This window comes from Zosterops lateralis, assembly GCF_965231275.1.
Source record: "Zosterops lateralis genome assembly, chromosome: 1".
In the NCBI taxonomy this organism is placed as follows: Eukaryota; Metazoa; Chordata; class Aves; order Passeriformes; family Zosteropidae; genus Zosterops; species Zosterops lateralis.
In genome coordinates, this window is record NC_139762.1 from 150,662,857 (window position 1) to 150,685,494 (window position 22,638).

Consider the following 22,638-nt stretch of genomic DNA (forward strand, 5'->3'; position numbering starts at 1 on the left):
CCCACCCAGCAAACAGGAGGAACAACATCATCCATTTGGGCAGGAACTCTGGAACACAAGTGCTTCATTTCCCTCTGCTCAAACACAGTCAGCAAGGCAGCATTTCCAGGACCATGGCCAGCTCAGTTTTGGTCCTCCCAGCAGCCAGATTCCACCAGCTTTTCCACTCTGTGACCACTCTCACATTCAAAAAATCTTGGCTTCTTCACCCACGAAATTCCATCTTTCTCTTCTGACCTTCCCCCTTTTCCTTCATGTGCGAGTGCTGCTGAGAACAGCTGGGCTCCCTCAACTTAATTTCCTGCCATCAGGGATCTGGGGACCCTGATGCCACCCCTATATCCAGCCTTGTCTCCTGGGAGTCCCAGCGCTCTCTGCCCTCTAGGAAAGATTCTCCTACTCCTTCAGTTTCCTGGTCACCCTGATCTGGTCTTGTTTCACTAAGCCCTTGTGCTTCTTCCTCTGGACAGCCCAGAACTGCCCACACCACCCCACATGGGACCCCACCAGTGTTCTAAAGAGAGAAAAGGCCTCTTCTCCTGACTTCATGGCAAGAACTGTCTGAAGTCTATCTTGGATGATGGTGAGGCTTTTTCAAGAAAGGAAAGGATTGAGACAAAGATATCATTCTTCCCCTGTACTAAGCACTGGTGAGGCCACACCTTGAGTGCTGTGTCCAGCTCTGGCCCCTCAGTTTAGGAAGGACATTGAGATGCTTGAATGTGTCCAGAGGAGGCAACAAGGCTGGTTAGGGGCTGGGAACACAAACCCTGTGAGAAACGACTGAGGGAGCTGGGGTTGTTTAGCCTGGAGAAAAGGAGACTCAGAGGTGACCTTATCACTCCCTACAACTTCCTGAAAGGTGGCTGTAGTCAAGTGGGGGTTGGTATCTTTCAACAGGCAGCACTGACAGAACGAGAGGACTCAGTCTTAAACTGCACCAAGGGAAATTTAGGTTAGATATTAGGAAAAAGTTTTTTATTGAAAGAGTGATAAAGTACTGGAATTATCTGCCCAGGGAGGTGGTGGAGTCACCAGCCCCAGATGCGTTTAGAAAAAGACTGGATGTGTCACTTGGTGTCATGGTTTAATTGAGGTGTTAGGTCATGGGTTAGATTCGATGATCTTGAAGATCTTTTCCAACCTACACATTCTGTGATTCTGTGAGATTTTGTTGTCTCCTTGTTCTCCACCAGCACCACAGAGTCATGCTCAGCAAAGCTGCTTTGCAGCCTCAGCCCACAGCATGAGCTGGGGCTCACTGCTGTTCCTGCCTGGATGCAGCACTTCATGGTTCCCTTGCTCGAGAAGTTCAGGAAATTCCTTTAACCCTCATTCTCCAGGTCCCTCTGACTGATGGCACAACCACCTGGTGCCTCAATCACCTCATCATCTGCCAGCTTGCTGAGGGGACAACAGCCCCACTGCCCACATCTTTGTTGAGGAGGTTGAACAGGGTTGTCCCCCCGATCCAACTCTTCACCTACTTCCCTTGAGACTTGTCTGCATTTGCACTTTGGGCCACTGATCCCCAGCCTCTGGGCACAGCCCCCAACCACTCTCAGGCCACTCACTGCCCTCTCAGGCAACCTGGACCTGCTCAGCTGCTCTGGGAGTACGGAATGAGAAGGAGCCTCAAAGGTTTCACAAATGAGTTGAGTTCAGCAGCAGCCACAGCTCCCTCCTCGTGCCCAGGCTGAGTAACTGGGACAGAGCAGACACAGAGCTCAAGCACCCTTTCCTCAAGGGAAATCCTCCAAGAGAATTGGCCTCAGCTCTGGGCACTTGCCACAACTCAAGACCTCAAAGCCCTGGCTCACCCGTCCCCTGCTGCCACTCCCAACTGGCCCCTTGTCCCTTGCACAGGTGCCACCAACACACATGGAATCCATTTCCATTCAGCTGGAAAAAGTCCCTTGACATTGACTAAAACTGTTAATGCAGGACTACAAAATCCACTGTTAAAAGATCACATCTTAGAAACATTTTTGTTGCAAAAGATCTAAAATTTCAGTACAAAGTCTAACCATTCCCTCAGCATTACCAAGGCCACCACTAATCCATGTCCCCAGGTGATACATCTACAGGGATACTAAATCCCTGCAGGGATGATGACTCCACTATTACCCTGTGCAGTCTGTGACAGGAATAACAACCCTCACCATGAAGGAAGCTTCCTTAATATCCGACCTAAACTTAAACTGAAGACGCTTTTACTCTGGATTCCTGATCTTTGTGCAGTGAAAGGGAAGCAGCATTTACACCCAGTTTATTACGAGTCCATTCAGAAAAGACATCTGAAACAGTGATGCAAGAAAAATTTTATTGCAACAAAATAATGGAAAAGCAGGAGCATCCAGTGGAAGGGAATTGGGCTGAGATGCAAGTAGAGCTACCATCAGCCAAAGTCCTTGACTTGCAGTAGATTTGGCCAGAGCACTGAGGCCTTCCTGGCCCACAGTGAGAGCAGCCCACTAGAGATGCCTGATGGTCTCTGGACTGGAAGAAGGGGTCTGGAGCAGAGGAGACTGGACAGAGCCAAAGGGGAGAGCAGAGAGCAGGAACTAGGGAAAAGGAGAAGAGGAGGAGGCAGATGGGCCATGTTTGCAGGCAGCCCAGGCTGGCCCCTTGGCAGCTGCCTTGCTTGGTGCCCTGAGCGCAGGAGCTGCAAGTGCTGGGCCCCTTTGAGAGCCTTGGCCCAGAGAGGCGTCCTCAATGACTGAGATGTGTTCCAGGGAGTGGGTGGTTGGTGTCAGGAGTGGTGCTGAGGGCCCTCAGCAGATGTAGCCGCCCCTTCTGCCATAGCAGCCCAGGCCTCCCAGACCGTAGCCAAATCCACGGCCATAGCCAAGGCCGTAGCCAAAGCCACCAAATCCCCCAGAGACGGGCTGTCCCTGGGCACTGAGTTCAGTGCCCACGGCAGCCGAGGAGGTGGATCCGACGGCGGTGCTCTGGGGGAAGGAGGTCATGATGGGTCCTGGCAGGGTGACCAGCACAGGGGAAGGGTTGATGATGACACGGGAATCCTGGCATTGCAGGGCACAGGGCTCGTTGCAGCTGTTGGCCAGCGGGGTGGGTCCGCAGGGAGTGCAGAGGTTGTTGCAGGCCATGGGTGTGGTGTGGAGGGTCCCTGGAAGAGAGGGGGCGTGAGGCAGGGCAGGGGAGTGGGAGTGTGAGGGGCGAAGTGTTAGGAGGCTGCGGGAGTGTGGAGGCTGTTGTGGGTCTGTGAGGAGGGGTGTGGGTTACTGAGGCTGTGTAGGAGCATGCTGGCAGAGAGGGGTCAGGGGTGCAGGGGCAGCAGGGTCAGGGGTTTGAGGCTCACCTGGTTCTCAGCAGCAGGAGAAGTTCTAAGGAGAAGTGTGTGGGAGAGAGGTTTTGGGCTGGCTTTTATGCTGGTTGTGGAGTGGTGGGACAGCCTTGTCCCATGGCCTTGGGCCATTTTTTACGCCACAGCTCTTGACTGGCCCAGCCTGGTGATTCATGAGGTGGGGTGTGTTTTCCTTCCTGCAATTCTGCAATTCCATGTCCTTTCCATGAGGCCGTGTTCATCTGAACTTGGTAGAACCTCCTGGTTGTGACAGTGGGTGACCAATGTCTTGTTGTTGGTGGCCTGTGTCAGGACACACAGAAGATTCAATTACAGTTTTGGAGAACTGGAAAGTCAACACCAAGGTCATACCACAGCATATTCAACGCATGTCCCATTTGCGTTCTTGTCTCCTGTCTGAACAAAATTCCAGGTCCCTTGTTTCCTCTCCTTTTAAGGATGCTCCTGTACCGGCAGTGTCATGGTCTCCCTGAGTTGCTCTTGATCAACCATGTCCTCGTTCCACAGTGGAACCCCACCAGTTGTGGGCAAAAGGATGGACACTGCCCTCAACCCACTTATATTTTGTTTCCTAATCCTGTCCTGGTAACTGCTAGAGTTTTTCACAGCTAAGGGTACACAGCCAAAAGGTGGATTAATCAAGGTTGAGGAATTGTACTCCTCACATGTCTTGTTCTCCTTATCCTTCACCATTTTTCCTTTCCCTGTGTCAGGCAGAACCCAGCACTGTGACCCCACAGTGTGACCTTGCTGGGCCCAGATGAGACAAGCTATGGACGAACCAACACAACCCTTGGGGCAGCATGGGATCCTCCCTAAACAATAGGATTGCTTTCCCATTCACAACGGGAAGGGTCTCGTATATAAAAACTCCTGGAGAGACCTCAACATGCTGGGGATGGAAACAACGTGATGAAAGGAGCAGACCCTCACAAGCAGTCCTCCTGCAAAGTCCAGACCAGCCTGACGGGGCCACAATGGTTTGGGGCCCCTCTTCCCAATGCACCCACAAATGACAGAACATGAGTGCCCCAGGGTGACCTCACTGATGACACCCAACCTCTCCAGAGCTTTGGTCACGTCTTCAGCTTGCCCCGACAAGGCCATCAGCACCTTCCTTTAACCTCTAATACTTGCATTTAAATATTGCCATCAAAGTCAGATAGAAAAGAACTCAAGAAAATGACTTGGAATTGCAGAATTTTACAAAGGAATGCTACCAACACATCATAGGAGGGAGGAGGACCTCACTGATCATCCATTAGTAACAATTAGTTTTTGCTAACAGGAACAAAATATTAAGACTTAGAGGTTTTAAATTATGAAACCTTGTGGCTTAAATGCGGAATAAGAGAATTAACGTCACAGACCAGCCTGGGCAAACACAGGCTTGTTGTTTGTCTATAAGATTCATGAATGAGGTCGAGGAATATGCTTTAAATTACAGTGTATGCTGTCCTGTAGATTGCAAAAATACAAATTGACCTGAAAAATGGAACAAGTTCAGCCTGAACAGCCTCTGCTTTGCAGGATCCTCTCTCTTGATCCCACTCAGACACAAGGCCATGAGCTCTCTTTCATCCATCAGGAAGCACTCAAAGGCACAAGGACCTTGTCAAGTTATTCCACAGTGACCTCCCCAGGACGTCAGCAGCTCCCTCAGCATTCCTGGGTGCCACAAAATGACTGAAGGATATCCAGCAGCACAGAAAAGAGGCTCAGTCATCACAAGGCACCCACAAACCACAGCACACAAGTGCCACAAAATGACCGCACTGATGACATTGCAAATCTCCAGGGCACTGGTTGTTTATTCATTCCTCCTTGACACATATTGACAGATCACACCCTCCCGAATACCAACCCTCACTCTAAAGCTGCCGCCAAAGTCAGATGGACACGGATTGCAGAGTGGGATATGGAATTGCAGCACTACATGAATGAAACTACTCTCCACCTCATGAATCACCAAGCTGGCCATCCAAGACCTGCTGCCTGAAAAATGCCCCAAGGCCATGGGACAAGGCTGTCCCACCCCTCCACAACCAGCATAAAAGCCGGCCCAGCATCACACTCCTTCACACACTTCTCCTCAGACCTTCTCCTCCAGCTCCTACCGACAACAAGGTGAGCCTCAAACCCCTGACCCTCCTGCCCCTGCACCCCTGGCCCCTCTCTGCCAGCACGCTCAGAACTAGCCTTAGCAGCCCACACCCCTCCCCACAGACCCACAACAGCCTCCACACTCCCTCACCCTCTGCATCACCACCCCTTGCACCTCCAAGCCCCTGCCCTGCCTCACTCCCCTCTCTTCCAGGGACCCTCCACACCACACCCATGGCCTGCAACAGCATCTGCACTCCCTGCGGACCCACCCCGCTGGCCAACAGCTGCAACGAGCCCTGTGCCCTGCAATGCCAGGATTCCCGTGTCATCATCAACCCTTCCCCTGTGCTGGTCACCCTGCCAGGACCCATCATGACCTCCTTCCCCCAGAGCACCGCCGTCGGATCCACCTCCTCGGCTGCCGTGGGCACTGAACTCAGTGCCCAGGGACAGCCCATCTCTGGGGGATTTGGTGGCTTTGGCTACGGCCTTGGCTATGGCCGTGGATTTGGCTACGGCCTGGGAGGCCTGGGCTGCTACGGCAGAAGGGGCGGCTACATCTGCTGAGGGCCCTCAGCACCACTCCTGACACCAACCACCCACTCCCTGGAACACCTCTCAGCCATTGAGGACGCCTCTCTGGGCCAAGGCTCTCAAAGGGGCTCAGCACTTGCAGCTCCTGCGCTCAGGGCACCAAGCAAGGGAGCTGCCAAGGGGCCAGCCTGGGCTGCCTGTAAGCATGGCCCATCCATCTCCTCGTCATTTCCCACTCCCTTCTCTCCATTACCACTTCAACCCTGTGCAGCTCCCTCTGCTGCAAACCACTTGTCCCAAGCCAGACACAACCAGACACCTCTGCTTGGTAACTCCAGCTGCAGAGCAGGAAGGCCTTGATGCTCTGGCCCAACCTCCTCAGAGGAAGGGGCCTTGGCTGGTGGTCACTGTCCTTGCACCTCAGATCAGCTGCTTTCCACTGGCTGCTCCTGAGTTTTCATTCTTCTACCTCAATAAAGTTTTCTTGCATCACAACCTCAGATGACTCCTTCTTACTTTTCCCAAGCTTCTTCCAGTCTCATTTAGCACTAAGGCAGGGTTGTTGAGACCACTGGGGTGGGGGATAAAGAGTGCCAGGACCACTCTTTGTTGTGATTTCTGCAGTTCTGCTATTCACTGCCACACTTTGCTCTTCCAGTGCATTATCACACAAACCCTTCAGGTATTGATTGAAACACAAACCTGGATACACTAGTACAGATCTATCCTTGCCTCTGGCACAAGCTCTTCACTGTTGGTGTGTTTAAATTTTCTGGACACCAGCTGCTTCTGCCCGTCATTGTCTTCCAGGGCTGTCTCCAGCTCTGGTTCAGCAGGTCCATGTCTTCCTTGGTGTCAGGTCCCAGAGCTGAACACACATCTCCAGTCCCAGCAGGGTAGAGCAGTGGAGCAGAATTCCCCCCTCACCTGCTGCCCCACACTGTGGGGATGAGCCCAGGACACAGCGGGGTTTGTGTTTGGTGCATTCCCATTGCGGGGCATGTCCAGTACTTCATCCACCACCAGCCCAAGGGCTCCTCCTTGGGCTCAATCCCCTCCTCACCCAGCCTTTATCCTACATATTTGGGATTGTCCCAATGCAGGTGCAGCAGATTCTGCCTCTGTGTTCTGCTCTGATGATATTGGAGATCTCTGTTAATCTCTGCATTAATTAAGAGGAATAAGACAAGACTCTGGTGGAGGATAACCAGAGCATGGCCTCAAGGATGATGGGGGCTGAAGGTTTGGGACAGCCATTACCCGTGACATTGGGGCTTTTTCCAGGCCAGCTGCTCTTGCCTGGGACAGAGTGGTGAGTTATGGTCTTGGGAAGGTTTTGGTTTGCCACAGGTCTGTAATTCCATATCCCGCTCTCGAGGCTATGCCCATTTTACCTTGGCAGCAGCTTTGAGGAGTTGGTGTTCATCCCAACATGGATGAGGGAAGAGCTGCCAGCTGGACTTGTGCAAGCCCTTTGTTCCTGTGGCAGACAACATCCTTGTCTCTAAACTGGAGAGATGTGGATGTTGGTTGGACCATTTGGTGGATAAGGAATGGGCGGGATGGTCTCACTCCAAATGTTTTGGCCAATTTCTCTGTGTGGAGAATGGGGAAGAGTGGTGACCATTGGAGACCCACATTAGGATTATTATAATTTTGCCTCATTGTCAGAAATCTGGGCACTGGGATTTAGTGGAACGATCAGCAAAACGAGGGTGCACTCAGAGCTGACAAGTAGTGTGGGTGGTTGTGTGGAGGGAAGGCATGGCATCCAGAGGGGCTGGAACAGGTTGGGGATGTGGGATATTGTCAATCTGACGAAGCTGAACAAGACCAAGTGCAAGGTCCTGCATCTGGTTTGGAGCAATGCCAAACATGGCTGTAGAGTGGGCGAGGAGTGGATTGAGAACAGCCGAGAGGAGAAAGGCTTGGGGTGTGGGTGGATGAAGAAGGGGCCATGCCCTGCCACGTGAATGAGCTGAGCAGAAATTCCCCGTGTCCTGGGCTCCTGCCCATTGCATGGGCAGAAGGTGAGACGGGGATTCTGCCCCTCTGCTCTGGTCAGGGTAGATTGGAGTTGTGTGTCCAACTTCTGGGACCTGGAAATAAGGGAGACATGAAGCAGCTCGAGAGGATCTGAAAATGGGCCTGGAAGATGATGAGGGTCTGGAGCAACTGATGTCCAGCCAAAATGGATACACCTCCCATGATACACCTCTGGCACCTCTTGTGACAGAATCAAGAGTAGACCTGCATTAGTGTATCCAGGCCTGCTATTAAGCAACTGAGGTTCTTCTCTGTGATGCCCACAAAGTGTGCCAGTGGGTCCTGGTGGGTAGTGGAACTGCAGAAGCAATTCCAAGAGAGGTGTTGGTGCCATTTGCAGCCTCCACAAATGGCTTGTGGACACATGGATTTGTACCAAGTGTGGTTGGCACATCTTTGTCAGAAAGAAGTTGAAAGAGACATGTCAGGTTGCAAGGCAAGAGAATTTTATTGAGGCAAAAGAAGAGTGAGAGTCTAGAGGAGCCACTGGAAGGGAACTGGTCTGAGGTGGAAGTCAGACGACCCTCAGGCAAGGGCCTTTGCTTGCAGTAGGTTTGGCCAGATCATCAAGGCCTTCCTGCTCCACAGTGAGAGCACCTCAGCAGAGGTGCCCGATGGTCTCTGGACTGGAAGAAGGGGTCTGGAGCAGAGGAGACTGGACAGAGCCAAAGGGGCAATGCAGAGCAGGGAGTGGAAGAAGAGCAGCAGGAAGATGGGCCATGTTTGCAGGCAGCCCAGGCTGGGCCCTTGGCTGCTGCCTTGCTTGGTGCCCTGAGCGCAGGAGCTGCAAGTGCTGAGCCCCTTTGAGAGCCTTGGCCCAGAGAGGCATCCTCAATGACTGAGATGTGTTCCAGGGAGTGGGTGGTTGGTGTCAGGAGTGGTGCTGAGGGCCCTCAGCAGATGTAGCCGCCCCTTCTGCCGTAGCAGCCCAGGCCTCCCAGGCCGTAGCCAAATCCACGGCCATAGCCAAGGCCGTAGCCAAAGCCACCAAATCCCCCAGAGATGGGCTGTCCCTGGGCACTGAGTTCAGTGCCCACGGCAGCCGAGGAGGTGGATCCGACGGCGGTGCTCTGGGGGAAGGAGGTCATGATGGGTCCTGGCAGGGTGACCAGCACAGGGGAAGGGTTGATGATGACACGGGAATCCTGGCATTGCAGGGCACAGGGCTCGTTGCAGCTGTTGGCCAGCGGGGTGGGTCCGCAGGGAGTGCAGATGCTGTTGCAGGCCATGGGTGTGGTGTGGAGGGTCCCTGGAAGAGAGGGGAGTGAAGCAGGGCAGGGGTGAGGGGAGGGCAAGGGGCGGTGATGCAGGAGGCTGAGGGAATGTGCAGGCTGTTGTGGGTCTGTGGGGATGTGTGAGGGCTGCTGAGGCTGGGGCTGAGCATGCTGGAAGAGAAGGGCCAGGAGTGCAGGAATAGGAGGGTCAGGGGTTTGAGGCTCACCTTGTTTTCAGCAGGAGTAGAAGGTGTCAGAAGTGTGTGAGGGAGAGAGGCTATGGGCCAGCTTTTATGCTGGTTCTGGCAGGGTGGGACAGCTTTGTCCCATGGCCTTGGGCCATTTTCAGGCACAGCTCTTGCTGCCTCATCTTGGTGATTCATGATGTGTGGGAGTGTTTTCTTTCCTGCATCTCTTCAATTGCACATCCTTCCTTTGGGGCAGTGTCCATCTGACCTTGGCAGCTCATCTTATTGGAGAGAATTAGTGACCATGATCCTGTTGGTGATTGTACGTATCAGGACATGTAGAAGATTCAACCAAAGCTTTGGAGAACTGGGAGGTCATCACTGAAGTCATTCCATGGGAAATTGACAATATGTCCCATGTACATCCTTGCCTTCTGCCTGAAAGATCTCCCAGCTCTCTCAGCTTCTCGTTTTAAGGATGTTGCTGTTCCATCATTTTCATGGTCTCTTCTGCTGCTCTTGGTCAACCATGTCCATTTCCTTTATCCACTGGTGGATCCCCGCCAGTGGTGAGTGAAAGGATGGATGCTGCCATCAAACCACTTGTATTTCTTTTCTAATCCTTTCCTGGTAACTGCGGGAGTTTTTTGCAGCAAAGAGTACACAGCCCAAGAGTGGACTAATCAGTGGTTTAGGAATTGTTTTCCTCAAATGCCTTGTCCTCCTTATCCTTCACCATTTTTCTTTTCCATGCCTCAGGCAGAGCCCATCGCTGTGACCCCACAGTGTGACCTTGCTGGGCATGGAGTAGCAAAATTCCAAAAATATGCGCCCCACCATTACAGAGGTGAGAAGAAGAGCTCATTGACCTTCCTCTATTATTTACTGGCTTTTCCTAACAGAAACACACAATTAAGATTATAAGAAAAAAGTTATGATACCTGATGGCCTGAATGCAGATAATGGAAATTGACATCACAGACCAGCCATGGCAAGTAACAGATTGGACAAATTGTTGGTATTAGATTTCTGAGTGAGGTGTAGAAATACACTTTATATGACAGTGTATGCTGTTATATAAATGTAGGAAATCCAAATAAACCAGAACACTGAAACAAGTTCAGCCTGAACAGACTCCCATTTCCCAGATCCTCTCTCTTGATTCCATTCAAGACACAAGGCCATGAGCTCTCCTTCATCCAAGCACTGACACCTTTAAAAGTTATTGCAGAGTGACCTCCCCAGGACATCAGCAGCTCCCTCAGCATTTCTGGGTGTGGTGCAATGACTGATGGACATCCAGTGGCACAGAAGAGGAGCTCAGTCTTCACAAGGCACCCACAAACCACAGCACACGAGTGTCACAAAATGACCGCACTGATGACATTGCAAATCTCCAGGGCTCTGGTTGTTTATTCATTCCTCCCTGACACACAACTGACAATGAAATTCTCCCAAATACCAACTCATGAAAATTGCTGCCAAGGTCAGCTGGGCACAGACTCCAGAATAGAACATGGAATTGCAAAACTACATGAATGAAACCAGTCCCCACCTCATGACCTCATGCTAGGCTGGGCCAGGCATAAGCTGCTTCCTAAAAAATGCCCCCAGGCCATGGGACAAGGCTGTCCCACCCCTCCACGACCAGCATAAAAGCTGGCCCAGAGCCTCTCTCCCTCACACACTTCTCCTGACACTGTTGACTCCTGCTCCTGTCAACAACAAGGTGAGCCTCAAACCGCTGACCCTCCTGCTCCTTGAATCCCTGGCCCCTCTCTGCCAGCATGCTCAGCCCCAGCCTCAGCAGCCCTCACGCCTCCCCACAGACCCACAACAGCCTCCACACTCCCTCACCCTCCTGCATCACCGCTCCTTGCACCTCCAAGCCCCTGCCCTGCCTCACTCCCCCCTCTCTTCCAGGGACCCTCCACACCGCACCCATGGCCTGCAACAACCTCTGCACTCCCTGCGGACCCACCCCGCTGGCCAACAGCTGCAACGAGCCCTGTGCCCTGCAATGCCAGGATTCCCGTGTCATCATCAACCCTTCCCCTGTGCTGGTCACCCTGCCAGGACCCATCATGACCTCCTTCCCCCAGAGCACCGCCGTCGGATCCACCTCCTCGGCTGCCGTGGGCACTGAACTCAGTGCCCAGGGACAGCCCATCTCTGGGGGATTTGGTGGCTTTGGCTACGGCCTTGGCTATGGCCGTGGATTTGGCTACGGCCTGGGAGGCCTGGGCTGCTACGGCAGAAGGGGCGGCTACATCTGCTGAGGGCCCTCAGCACCACTCCTGACACCACCAGCTCATGGCTTTAGCGGGAATTTCTGCAAGCAAAGCATCTCAGCTGATGGTCCCCCTACTTGCACCTCACAAAAAATTATTTCCACTTCTTTCTCCTGACTTTTCATTCTTTCAACTCAATAAAGTTTACCTGCGTAAAACCTGAGATGTCTCCTTATGCTTTTATTCCAACAGTCCCATATCCTTACCCACACATTCTAGAGCTGAGCAAGCCATTGGGCAACCCTTTTCCTTCCATATAGGTCAAAACAACTAATAACAAGTTCTGGCATAGGAAGCAGAGGAAGGGACATCTTGCAGAACATGTCACACACCTGGAAAACTGCTACACCAAAGTCTTTGGTACAGCAGTTCTCTCCGAGGCACAAAACCAGAAAAGTTATTCCAGGCCAGTGCACACTTGACAAACTCTCTTCCTGACCAGGACTCCTGAAACCTTCCAGCAGAGAGAGAAGCAACATCAATCACACGTTCAGGACCTCTGCAGTGCAAGTGCTTCAACTGCCCTGCTCAAGCAAGGCCAACAGGAGCAGAATTTACAGCACCATGGACAGTTCCGATTTGGATCTCCCAGGACAGACACTCCATCAGCTCTTCCAATCGCTGATCATCCTCACAGTGAAAGGTTCTTGTCTTCTTTGCCCATGGAGTTCCATCACTTTTCACTTGTGCCCTTGCTCTCTTGCCCTGCCCGTGTGCACTGCTGAGAACAGCCGGGCTCCCTTGTCTTCATTGCCCACCATCAGGGATCTGCACACACTGGTGACACGCCCCTGTCCATCCTTGTCCCCTGGGAGTCCTGGCTCTCTCTGAATCTTATCTAGGAATCATCTTTCAGGCCCATTTGTATCTGGGTGGCCCTGAGCTGGTCTCACTGGGGAACCCACAACTGCCCACAACACCTCATGCGGGACCTCACCAGTGCTGAGCAAACACCAACTGTCACCACCCACAACCTCATTCCAACACTTTTCCAAACCCTGCCCTCGAACCCTGGGGTCCTTTTTACCACACAGGGGCACCTCATGCTCCATTTCTTCTTAACCACAACCACAAAGAATTTTTGGAAAAGAAAACAATTGTTCCAACTGATACCCACATATTCCTTCCTACTTGGGATAATTTCCTCATTCCTTCCAAGAAACATCTCTTGGCAGAAGCCCTTGTGAACTCCAGCAGATGTCCAGGGCCACTCAGGTTTTCAGTGTTGGTCAAAAGGATCCAATTCCTGGGCTACAGTCCTGGGGACTTGCTGCCATCTGGCCTTTGGGGCACTGACCACACGCCTCTGGATCCAGCCCTTCAGACCCTTCTCAAGCCACCATTCTGGGCAGTGACTCAATGTCGACACACTCAAGTTATTGTCAAAGATTATATAATGATCTCCTCCAAGAACCCAGGGCAACCTCCAAATCCTCTTTCTGACAACCAGACATTGCCCAGTGAAGTAACCTCAGTCCTCAGCCCAGGAAATGACCCAAAAGACCCTGCATATTCAAACTGTAAAAGGAAGAAGAGCACCAAGACATACACAAAGCACAATCAACAGGAAAAACATGGTCCAATGTCAGCCATTGCCAGCTGTGAGAAAAGCATAAAGGGAGGGAATGTGATTGAAGGTACAACAGCTGCAAAATGCAGACCACCCTAATAAGGCTGCCAGAGGATGGGGGCAACTCTTCCTGACACACCCACAAACCATAGCACAGAAGTACCATGGGGTGACCTCAGTCATTACATCCTACCGCTCCAAAGGATGGTTATGTCTTCAACCCACCCTGACACAAGCCATAAATACCAGAATACGTTCTCTAAAACTCACACTTAAAAACTGCCACCGAGGTCGGATGGACACGACCCTAATAGCAGGACATGACACTGTGGATGTGGGGAATGGCAAGGAATCCTCAGCTCATGACTTGCCAGGTTGGGCCATCCATGAGAAAGAAGACAAGGATCTGCTCAAACAGACCCGGAGATGAGCCTGGGAGATGATGACAGGCTGGAGCCAAAAGTGAATGCAGAGACACTGAGGAGCTTGTGTCAGAAACAGGCAAAGATCTACACTAGGGTATCCAGCCCTGATTTCAAACAAGTGAAGGGTTTGTGTGGAGGAATGGAAGACAAAAGTCTGTCGGGGATAGGGTGGAACTGGGGCCTTATTTCCTAAGACATGCATTGGTGCACTTTTTGACCCACACCAATTGCACAAACTTGCCTTAGTACTGAGTGAGACTGGAAGAGTCCTGAGACAAGAAAGAAAAGAGCCACGTGAGCTTGTGATGCAAGAAAATTTTATTGAGGTAGAAGAGTGAAAACTCAGGAGCAGCCAGGGCAAGGGAACTGGTCTGGGTTGCAAACAGGGTGACCATAAGCAGAGTATCTTTGCTTGGAGGTTTGACTGGAGCATCAAGGCCTTCCTGGCCCACAATAAGAACAGCCCAGGAGAGGTGCACAATGGTCTCTGGATTGGGACAAGGGGTTCGTCCAGATGGGACTGGAGAGACCCAAAGGGGTGATGCGGAGCAGGGAATGGGAAAAGGGCAGCAGGAAGATGGGCCATGTTTGCAGGCAGCCCAGGCTGGCCCCTTGGCAGCTGCCTTGCTTGGTGCCCTGAAAGCAGGAGCTGCAAGTGCTGAGCCCCTTTGAGAGCCTTGGCCCAGAGAGGCGTCCTCAATGGCTGAGATGTGTTCCAGGGAGTGGGTGGTTGGTGTCAGGAGTGGTGCTGAGGGCCCTCAGCAGATGTAGCCGCCCCTTCTGCCATAGCAGCCCAGGCCTCCCAGACCGTAGCCAAATCCACGGCCATAGCCAAGGCCATAGCCAAAGCCACCAAATCCCCCAGAGATGGGCTGTCCCTGGGCACTGAGTTCAGTGCCCACGGCAGCCGAGGAGGTGGATCCGACGGCGGTGCTCTGGGGGAAGGAGGTCATGATGGGTCCTGGCAGGGTGACCAGCACGGGGGAAGGGTTGATGATGACACGGGAATCCTGGCATTGCAGGGCACAGGGCTCGTTGCAGCTGTTGGCCAGCGGGGTGGGTCCGCAGGGAGTGCAGAGGTTGTTGCAGGCCATGGGTGTGGTGTGGAGGGTCCCTGGAAGAGAGGGCATTGAAGCAAGGGAGTGGCGAGGGGTGTTGGGGTAAGTGTCAGCAGAGCAAGGGCGTGTGGAGGCTGTTGTGGGTCTGTGGGGAGGCGTGAGGGCTGCTGAGGCTGTCTGTGAGTGTGCCGGAAGAGAGGGTTCAGGGGTGCAGGGGCAGGAGGGTCAGGGGTTTGAGGCTCACCTGGTTGTCAGCAGGAGCAGGAGTCGAAGGTGTGAGGAGCAGTGTGTGAGGGACAGAGGCCCTAGGCCGGCTTTTATGCTGGTCCTGGCAGGGCAGGACAGCTTTGTCCCATGGCCTTGAGGCATTTTTTAGGCAGCAGCTTATGCCTGGCCCAGCCTAGAATGAGGTCATGAGGTGGGGAGTGTTTTGCTTTGTGATGTTCTTCAAATCCATGTCCTGCTCTGGAGTCTGTGTCCATCTGTCCTAAGTGATACATTTCATGAGTTGGTATTTGGGAGGGTGTGACTGTTCAAAGTGTGTCAGGGAGGAATGAATAAACAACCAGAGCCCAGCAGAAATGCAATGTCATCAATTATGTCATTTTGTGTTACTCTTGTGCTGTGGTTTGTGGGTGCCTTTTGCAGACTGGGACTCTGTTCTGTGCTGCTGGATGTCCATCAGTCATTGTGCTGCACCCAGGAATGCTGAGGGAGCTTCTGATGTTCTGAGGAGGCCACTCGGGAACAGCTTGGAAAGATCCCAGTGCCTGGAGCTCTTGGGGATGGATGAAAGAGAGCTCCTGGCCTTGTGTTTGGAATGGACTCACAAGATCTGGTAAACACATGGCTGTTCTAGCTGAACCTGTTCCATTTTTGTGGTCCACTTGGATTTCTCAAATTTTAATTTCAACTTACTCTTATGTGTAAAATGTATTCCTTGACCTCATTCAGAAATCCAATAACAAACGACAAATCCCTTTGTTCCCAGGCTGATCTGTGGCGTTGATTCCCTTATTCCACATTCAGGCCACCAGGTTTCATACTGATTAATATCCTGTAAATCATAATATTGTGTTCCAGGGAGCAAAACCCAATAATTGCTACCTGATGGTCAGCCTGCTCACCTTTCCCTCTCTGTTCATGATGTCGGTGTGTCTTTATGGAAATCCACAATTCCATGTCCTTCCTTGAGGCCCTGTCCCTATGACCTTGAGGGCAGCTTTTACATGTGAGTGATTGGTATATGAGGGTTAGAGGCATTTGGCGGGGGGGTTGCTCTGAAGGTGAGTGTAGGGAGGGCTGAATAAACAACCAAAACTTCAGGGAGGTGTGGTCGTCATCTGCAAGGTCACTGTGTGGCACTGGTGTGCTGTGTGTTGTGGAGTCCCATTCTCTCCCAGCCCTGACAGGCTGCTCTGGGGTTTACAGGTGTGTTCCCTCACATTCCATGCCTTCCCAACTTGATCCAACCTAGCTAAGCCTGACACTACACCTGACCTTTCCTATTGACTGTGGAAAACATGGTGCCCCTCTTGCCTTTAAGGCTTTCATATCAGGGGCCTTTAGGGTCTTTACTGGGGCTGAGTGCGAAGGGGTGAGGAAACTTGTGGATGTCAGAAAACGGATTTGGAGGTCGCCCTAGATTGTTGGAGGTGACCATTTCATGATTCTCAACAAACAGGCAAGTCAGGGTTGTGTCACTTCCCAGAATGGTGGCTTGAGAAGGGTCTGAAGGGCTGGATCCAGAGGCGTGTGGTCAGTGCCCCAAAGGCCAGATGGCAGCAAGTCCCCAGGACTGTAGCCCAGGAATTGGATCCTTTTGACCAACACTGAAAACCTGAGTGGCCCTGGACATCTGCTGGAGTTCACAAGGGCTTCTGCCAAGGGATGTTTCTTGGAAGGAATGAGGAAATTATCCCAAGTAGGAAGGAATATGTGGGTATCAGCTGGAACAATTGTTTTCTTTTCCAAAAATTCTTTGTGGTTGTGGTTAAGAAGAAATGGAGCATGAGGTGCCCCTGTGTGGTAAAAAGGACCCCAGGGTTCGAGGGCAGGGTTTGGAAAAGTGTTGGAATGAGGTTGTGGGTGGTGACAGTTGGTGTTTGCTCAGCACTGGTGAGGTCCCGCATGAGGTGTTGTGGGCAGTTGTGGGTTCCCCAGTGAGACCAGCTCAGGGCCACCCAGATACAAATGGGCCTGAAAGATGATTCCTAGATAAGATTCAGAGAGAGCCAGGACTCCCAGGGGACAAGGATGGACAGGGGCGTGTCACCAGTGTGTGCAGATCCCTGATGGTGGGGAATGAAGACAAGGGAGCCCGGCTGTTCTCAGCAGTGCACACGGGCAGGGCAAGAGAGCAAGGGCACAAGTGAAAAGTGATGGAACTCCATGGGCAAAGAAGACAAGAACCTTTCACTGTGAGGATGATCAGCGATTGGAAGAGCTGATGGAGTGTCTGTCCTGGGAGATCCAAATTGGAACTGTCCATGGTGCTGTAAATTCTGCTCCTGTTGGCCTTGCTTGAGCAGGGCAGTTGAAGCACTTGCACTGCAGAGGTCCTGAACGTGTGATTGATGTTGCTTCTCTCTCTGCTGGAAGGTTTCAGGAGTCCTGGTCAGGAAGAGAGTTTGTCAAGCGTGCACTGGCCTGGAATAACTTTTCTGGTTTTGTGCCTCGGAGAGAACTGCTGTATCAAAGACTTTGGTGTAGCAGTTTTCCAGGTGTGTGACATGTTCTGCAAGATGTCCCTTCTTCTGCTTCCTATGCCAGAACTTGTTATTAGTTGTTTTGACCTATATGGAAGGAAAAGGGTTGCCCAATGGCTTGCTCAGCTCTAGAATGTGGTGGGTAAGGATGTGGGACTGTTGGAATAAAAGCATAAGGAGACATCTCAGGTTTTATGCAGGTAAACTTTATTGAGTTGAAAGAATGAAAAGTCAGGAGAAAGAAGTGGAAATAATTTTTTGTGAGGTGCAAGTAGGGTGACCATCAGCTGAGATGCTTTGCTTGCAGAAATTCCCGCTAAAGCCATGAGCTGGTGGTGTCAGGAGTGGTGCTGAGGGCCCTCAGCAGATGTAGCCGCCCCTTCTGCCGTAGCAGCCCAGGCCTCCCAGGCCGTAGCCAAATCCACGGCCATAGCCAAGGCCGTAGCCAAAGCCACCAAATCCCCCAGAGATGGGCTGTCCCTGGGCACTGAGTTCAGTGCCCACGGCAGCCGAGGAGGTGGATCCGACGGCGGTGCTCTGGGGGAAGGAGGTCATGATGGGTCCTGGCAGGGTGACCAGCACAGGGGAAGGGTTGATGATGACACGAGAATCCTGGCATTGCAGGGCACAGGGCTCGTTGCAGCTGTTGGCCAGCGGGGTGGGTCCGCAGGGAGTGCAGATGCTGTTGCAGGCCATGGGTGTGGTGTGGAGGGTCCCTGGAAGAGAGGGGGGAGTGAGGCAGGGCAGGGGCTTGGAGATGCAAGGGGCAGTGATGCAGAGGGTGAGGGAGTGTGGAGGCTGTTGTGGGTCTGTGGGGAGATGTGAGGGCTGCTGAGGCTGGGGCTGAGCATGCTGGCAGAGAGGGGCCAGGAGTGCAGGGGCAGGAGGGTCAGGAATTTGAGGCTCACCTGGCTGTTGACAGGAGCAGGAGTCAACAGTGTCAGGAGAAGTGTATGAGGGACAGAGGCTCTGGGCCAGCTTTTATGCTGGTCGTGGAGGGGTGGGACAGCCTTGTCCCATGGCCTGGGGGCATTTTTTAGGCAGCAGCTTATGCCTGGCCCAGCCTAGCATGAGGTCATGAGGTGGGGACTGGTGTCATTCATGTAGTTCTGCAATTCCATGTTCTATTCTGGAGTCTGTGCCCAGCTGACCTTGGCAGCAATTTTCATGAGTTGGTATTTGGGAGAATTTCATTGCCAGTTGTGTGTCAGGGAGGAATGAATAAACAACCAGAGCCCTGGAGATTTGCAATGTCATCAGTGCGGTCATTTTGTGGCACTCGTGTGCTGTGGTTTGTGGGTGCCTTGTGAAGACTGAGCTCCTCTTCTGTGCCACTGGATGTCCATCAGTCATTGCACCACACCCAGAAATGCTGAGGGAGCTGCTGATGTCCTGGGGAGGTCACTCTGCAATAACTTTTAAAGGTCTCAGTGCTTGGATGAAGGAGAGCTCATGGCCTTGTGTCTTGAATGGAATCAAGAGAGAGGATCTGGGAAATGGGAGTCTGTTCAGGCTGAACTTGTTTCAGTGTTCTGGTTTATTTGGATTTCCTACATTTATATAACAGCATACACTGTCATATAAAGTGTATTTCTACACCTCATTCAGAAATCTAATACCAACAATTTGTCCAATCTGTTACTTGCCATGGCTGGTCTGTGATGTCAATTTCCATTATCTGCATTCAGGCCATCAGGTATCATAACTTTTTTCTTATAATCTTAATTGTGTGTTTCTGTTAGGAAAAGCCAGTAAATAATAGAGGAAGGTCAATGAGCTCTTCTTCTCACCTCTGTAATGGTGGGGTGCATATTTTTTGAATTTTGCTACTCCATGCCCAGCAAGGTCACACTGTGGGGTCACAGTGATGGGCTCTGCCTGAGGCACGGAAAAGAAAAATGGTGAAGGATAAGGAGGACAAGGCATTTGAGGAAAACAATTCCTAAACCACTGATTAGTCCACTCTTGGGCTGTGTACTCTTTGCTGCAAAAAACTCCCGCAGTTACCAGGAAAGGATTAGAAAAGAAATACAAGTGGTTTGATGGCAGCATCCATCCTTTCACTCACCACTGGCGGGGATCCACCAGTGGATAAAGGAAATGGACATGGTTGACCAAGAGCAGCAGAAGAGACTATGAAAATGATGGAACAGCAACATCCTTAAAACGAGAAGCTGAGAGAGCTGGGAGATCTTTCAGGCAGAAGGCAAGGATGTACACGGGACGTGTTGTCAATTTCCCATGGAATGACTTCAGTGATGACCTCCCAGTTCTCCAAAGATTTGGTTGAATCTTCTACATGTCCTGATACGTACAATCACCAACAGGATCATGGTCACTAATTCTCTCCAATAAGATGAGCCGCCAAGGTCAGATGGACACTGCCCCAAAGGAAGGATGTGCAATTGAAGAGATGCAGGAAAGAAAACACTCCCACACGTCATGAATCACCAAGATGAGGCAGCAAGAGCTGTGCCTGAAAATGGCCCAAGGCCATGGGACAAAGCTGTCCCACCCTGCCAGAACCAGCATAAAAGCTGGGCCATAGCCTCTCTCCCTCACACACTTCTGACACCTTCTACTCCTGCTGAAAACAAGGTGAGCCTCAAACCCCTGACCCTCCTATTCCTGCACTCCTGGCCCTTCTCTTCCAGCATGCTCAGCCCCAGCCTCAGCAGCCCTCACACATCCCCACAGACCCACAACAGCCTCCACATTCCCTCAGCCTCCTGCATCACCACCCCTTGCCCTCTCCAAGCCCCTGCCCTGCCTCACTCCCCTCTCTTCCAGGGACCCTCCACACCACACCCATGGCCTGCAACAACATCTGCACTCCCTGCGGACCCACCCCGCTGGCCAACAGCTGCAACGAGCCCTGTGCCCTGCAATGCCAGGATTCCCGTGTCATCATCAACCCTTCCCCTGTGCTGGTCACCCTGCCAGGACCCATCATGACCTCCTTCCCCCAGAGCACCGCCGTCGGATCCACCTCCTCGGCTGCTGTGGGCACTGAACTCAGTGCCCAGGGACAGCCCATCTCTGGGGGATTTGGTGGCTTTGGCTACGGCCTTGGCTATGGCCGTGGATTTGGCTACGGCCTGGGAGGCCTGGGCTGCTACGGCAGAAGGGGCGGCTACATCTGCTGAGGGCCCTCAGCACCACTCCTGACACCAACCACCCACTCCCTGGAACACCTCTCAGCCATTGAGGACGCCCCTCTGGGCCAAGGCTCTCAAAGGGGCTCAGCACTTGCAGCTCCTGCGCTCAGGGCACCAAGCAAGGCAGCTGCCAAGGGGCCAGCCTGGGCTGCCTGCAAACATGGCCCATCTTCCTGCTGCTCTTCTCCCACTCCCTTCTCTGCATTGCCCCTTTGGCTCTGTCCAGTCTCCTCTGCTCCAGACCCCTTCTTCCAGTCCAGAGACCATCGGGCACCTCTGCTGAGGTGCTCTCACTGTGGAGCAGGAAGGCCTTGATGATCTGGCCAAACCTACTGCAAGCAAAGGACCTTGCCTGAGGGTCGTCCGACTTCCACCTCAGACCAGTTCCCTTCCAGTGGCTCCTCTAGACTCTCACTCTTCTTTTGCCTCAATAAAATTCCCTTGCCTTGCAACCTGACATGTCTCTTTCAACTTCTTTCTGACAAAGATGTGCCAACTACACTTGGTACAAATCCATGTGTCCACAAGCAATTTGTGGAGGCTGCAAATGGCACCAACACCTCTCTTGGAATTGCTTCTGCAGTTCCACTACCCACCAGGACCCACTGGCACACTTTGTGGGCATCACAGAGAAGAACCTCAGTTGCTTAATAACAGGCCTGGATACACTAATGCAGGTCTACTCTTGATTCTGGCACAAGAGGTGCCAGAGGTGTATCATGGGAGGTGTATCCATTTTGGCTGGACATCAGTTGCTCCAGACCCTCATCATCTTCCAGGCCCATTTTCAGATCCTCTCGAGCTGCTTCATGTCTCCCTTATTTCCAGGTCCCAGAAGTTGGACACACAACTCCAATCTACCCTGACCAGAGCAGACGGGCAGAATCCCCCTCTCACCTTCTGCCCATGCCATGGGCAGGAGCCCAGGACACGGGGAATTTCTGCTCAGCTCATTCACGTGGCAGGGCATGGCCCCTTCTTCATCCACCCACACCCCAAGCCTTTCTCCTCTCGGCTGTTCTCAATCCACTCCTCGCCCACTCTACAGCCATGTTTGGCATTGCTCCAAACCAGATGCAGGACCTTGCACTTGGTCTTGTTCAGCTTCGTCAGATTGACAATATCCCACATCCCCAACCTGTTCCAGCCCCTCTGGATGCCATGCCTTCCCTCCACACAACCACCCACACTACTTGTCAGCTCTGAGTGCACCCTTGTTTTGCTGATCATTCCACTAAAGCCCAGTGCCCAGATTTCTGACAATGAGGCAAAATTATAATAGTCCTAATGTGGGTCTCCAATGGTCACCACTCTTCCCCATTCTCCACACAGAGAAATTGGCCAAAACATTTGGAGTGAGACCATCCTGCCCATTCCTTATCCACCAAATGGTCCAACCAACATCCACATCTCTCCAGTTTAGAGACAAGGATGTTGTCTGCCACAGGAACAAAGGGCTTGCACAAGTCCAGCTGGCAGCTCTTCCCTCATCCATGTTGGGATGAACACCAACTCCTCAAAGCTGCTGCCAAGGTAAAACGGGCATAGCCTCGAGAGCGGGATATGGAATTACAGACCTGTGGCAAACCAAAACCTTCCCAAGACCATAACTCACCACTCTGTCCCAGGCAAGAGCAGCTGGCCTGAAAAAAAGCCCCAATGTCACGGGTAATGGCTGTCCCAAACCTTCAGCCCCCATCATCCTTGAGGCCATGCTCTGGTTATCCTCCACCAGAGTCTTGTCTTATTCCCAGGAATGCAGAGATTAACAGAGATCTCCAATATCATCAGAGCAGAACACAGAGGCAGAATCTGCTGCACCTGCATTGGGGCAATCCCAAACATGCAGGATAAAGGCTGGGTGAGGAGGGGATTGAGCCCAAGGAGGAGCCCTTGGGCTGGTGGTGGATGAAGTACTGGACATGCCCCGCAATGGGAATGCACCAAACACAAACCCCGCTGTGTCCTGGGCTCATCCCCACAGTGTGGGGCAGCAGGTGAGGGGGGAATTC

At 52.3% G+C, this 22,638-nt stretch overlaps 7 protein-coding genes across 7 annotated transcripts; 3 read left to right on the plus strand and 4 right to left on the minus strand.

Annotated features, from left to right (window-relative positions):
- Positions 1 to 2,774: 2,774 nt before the first annotated feature.
- Positions 2,775 to 3,110, minus strand: LOC310917447 (feather beta keratin-like; the record flags this gene model as incomplete). The annotated part of the gene is made up of 1 exon (XM_083875680.1): positions 2,775 to 3,110. The coding sequence occupies one exon, from the start codon at positions 3,108 to 3,110 to the stop codon at positions 2,775 to 2,777; it is 336 nt and encodes a 111-aa protein (XP_083731806.1).
- Positions 3,111 to 5,665: 2,555 nt separating this feature from the next.
- LOC310912886 (feather beta keratin-like) lies at positions 5,666 to 6,105 on the plus strand (the record flags this gene model as incomplete). The annotated part of the gene is made up of 1 exon (XM_083867853.1): positions 5,666 to 6,105. The coding sequence occupies one exon, from the start codon at positions 5,666 to 5,668 to the stop codon at positions 5,999 to 6,001; it is 336 nt and encodes a 111-aa protein (XP_083723979.1). The 3' UTR covers positions 6,002 to 6,105.
- Positions 6,106 to 8,858: 2,753 nt separating this feature from the next.
- Positions 8,859 to 9,243, minus strand: LOC310919902 (feather beta keratin-like; the record flags this gene model as incomplete). The annotated part of the gene is made up of 1 exon (XM_083879516.1): positions 8,859 to 9,243. One exon carries the CDS (start codon positions 9,241 to 9,243, stop codon positions 8,908 to 8,910), a length of 336 nt encoding a protein of 111 aa, XP_083735642.1. The 3' UTR covers positions 8,859 to 8,907.
- A 2,116-nt stretch (positions 9,244 to 11,359) lies between these two features.
- Positions 11,360 to 11,695, plus strand: LOC310918480 (feather beta keratin-like; the record flags this gene model as incomplete). The annotated part of the gene is made up of 1 exon (XM_083877343.1): positions 11,360 to 11,695. The coding sequence occupies one exon, from the start codon at positions 11,360 to 11,362 to the stop codon at positions 11,693 to 11,695; it is 336 nt and encodes a 111-aa protein (XP_083733469.1).
- A 2,765-nt stretch (positions 11,696 to 14,460) lies between these two features.
- On the minus strand, positions 14,461 to 14,796 carry LOC310910910 (feather beta keratin-like; the record flags this gene model as incomplete). The annotated part of the gene is made up of 1 exon (XM_083863983.1): positions 14,461 to 14,796. The coding sequence occupies one exon, from the start codon at positions 14,794 to 14,796 to the stop codon at positions 14,461 to 14,463; it is 336 nt and encodes a 111-aa protein (XP_083720109.1).
- Positions 14,797 to 17,828: 3,032 nt separating this feature from the next.
- LOC310919910 (feather beta keratin-like) lies at positions 17,829 to 18,164 on the minus strand (the record flags this gene model as incomplete). Its single annotated transcript, XM_083879526.1, has 1 exon — positions 17,829 to 18,164. The coding sequence occupies one exon, from the start codon at positions 18,162 to 18,164 to the stop codon at positions 17,829 to 17,831; it is 336 nt and encodes a 111-aa protein (XP_083735652.1).
- Positions 18,165 to 20,278: 2,114 nt separating this feature from the next.
- Positions 20,279 to 20,640, plus strand: LOC310914568 (feather beta keratin-like; the record flags this gene model as incomplete). The annotated part of the gene is made up of 1 exon (XM_083870808.1): positions 20,279 to 20,640. The coding sequence occupies one exon, from the start codon at positions 20,279 to 20,281 to the stop codon at positions 20,612 to 20,614; it is 336 nt and encodes a 111-aa protein (XP_083726934.1). The 3' UTR covers positions 20,615 to 20,640.
- Positions 20,641 to 22,638: the final 1,998 nt, after the last annotated feature.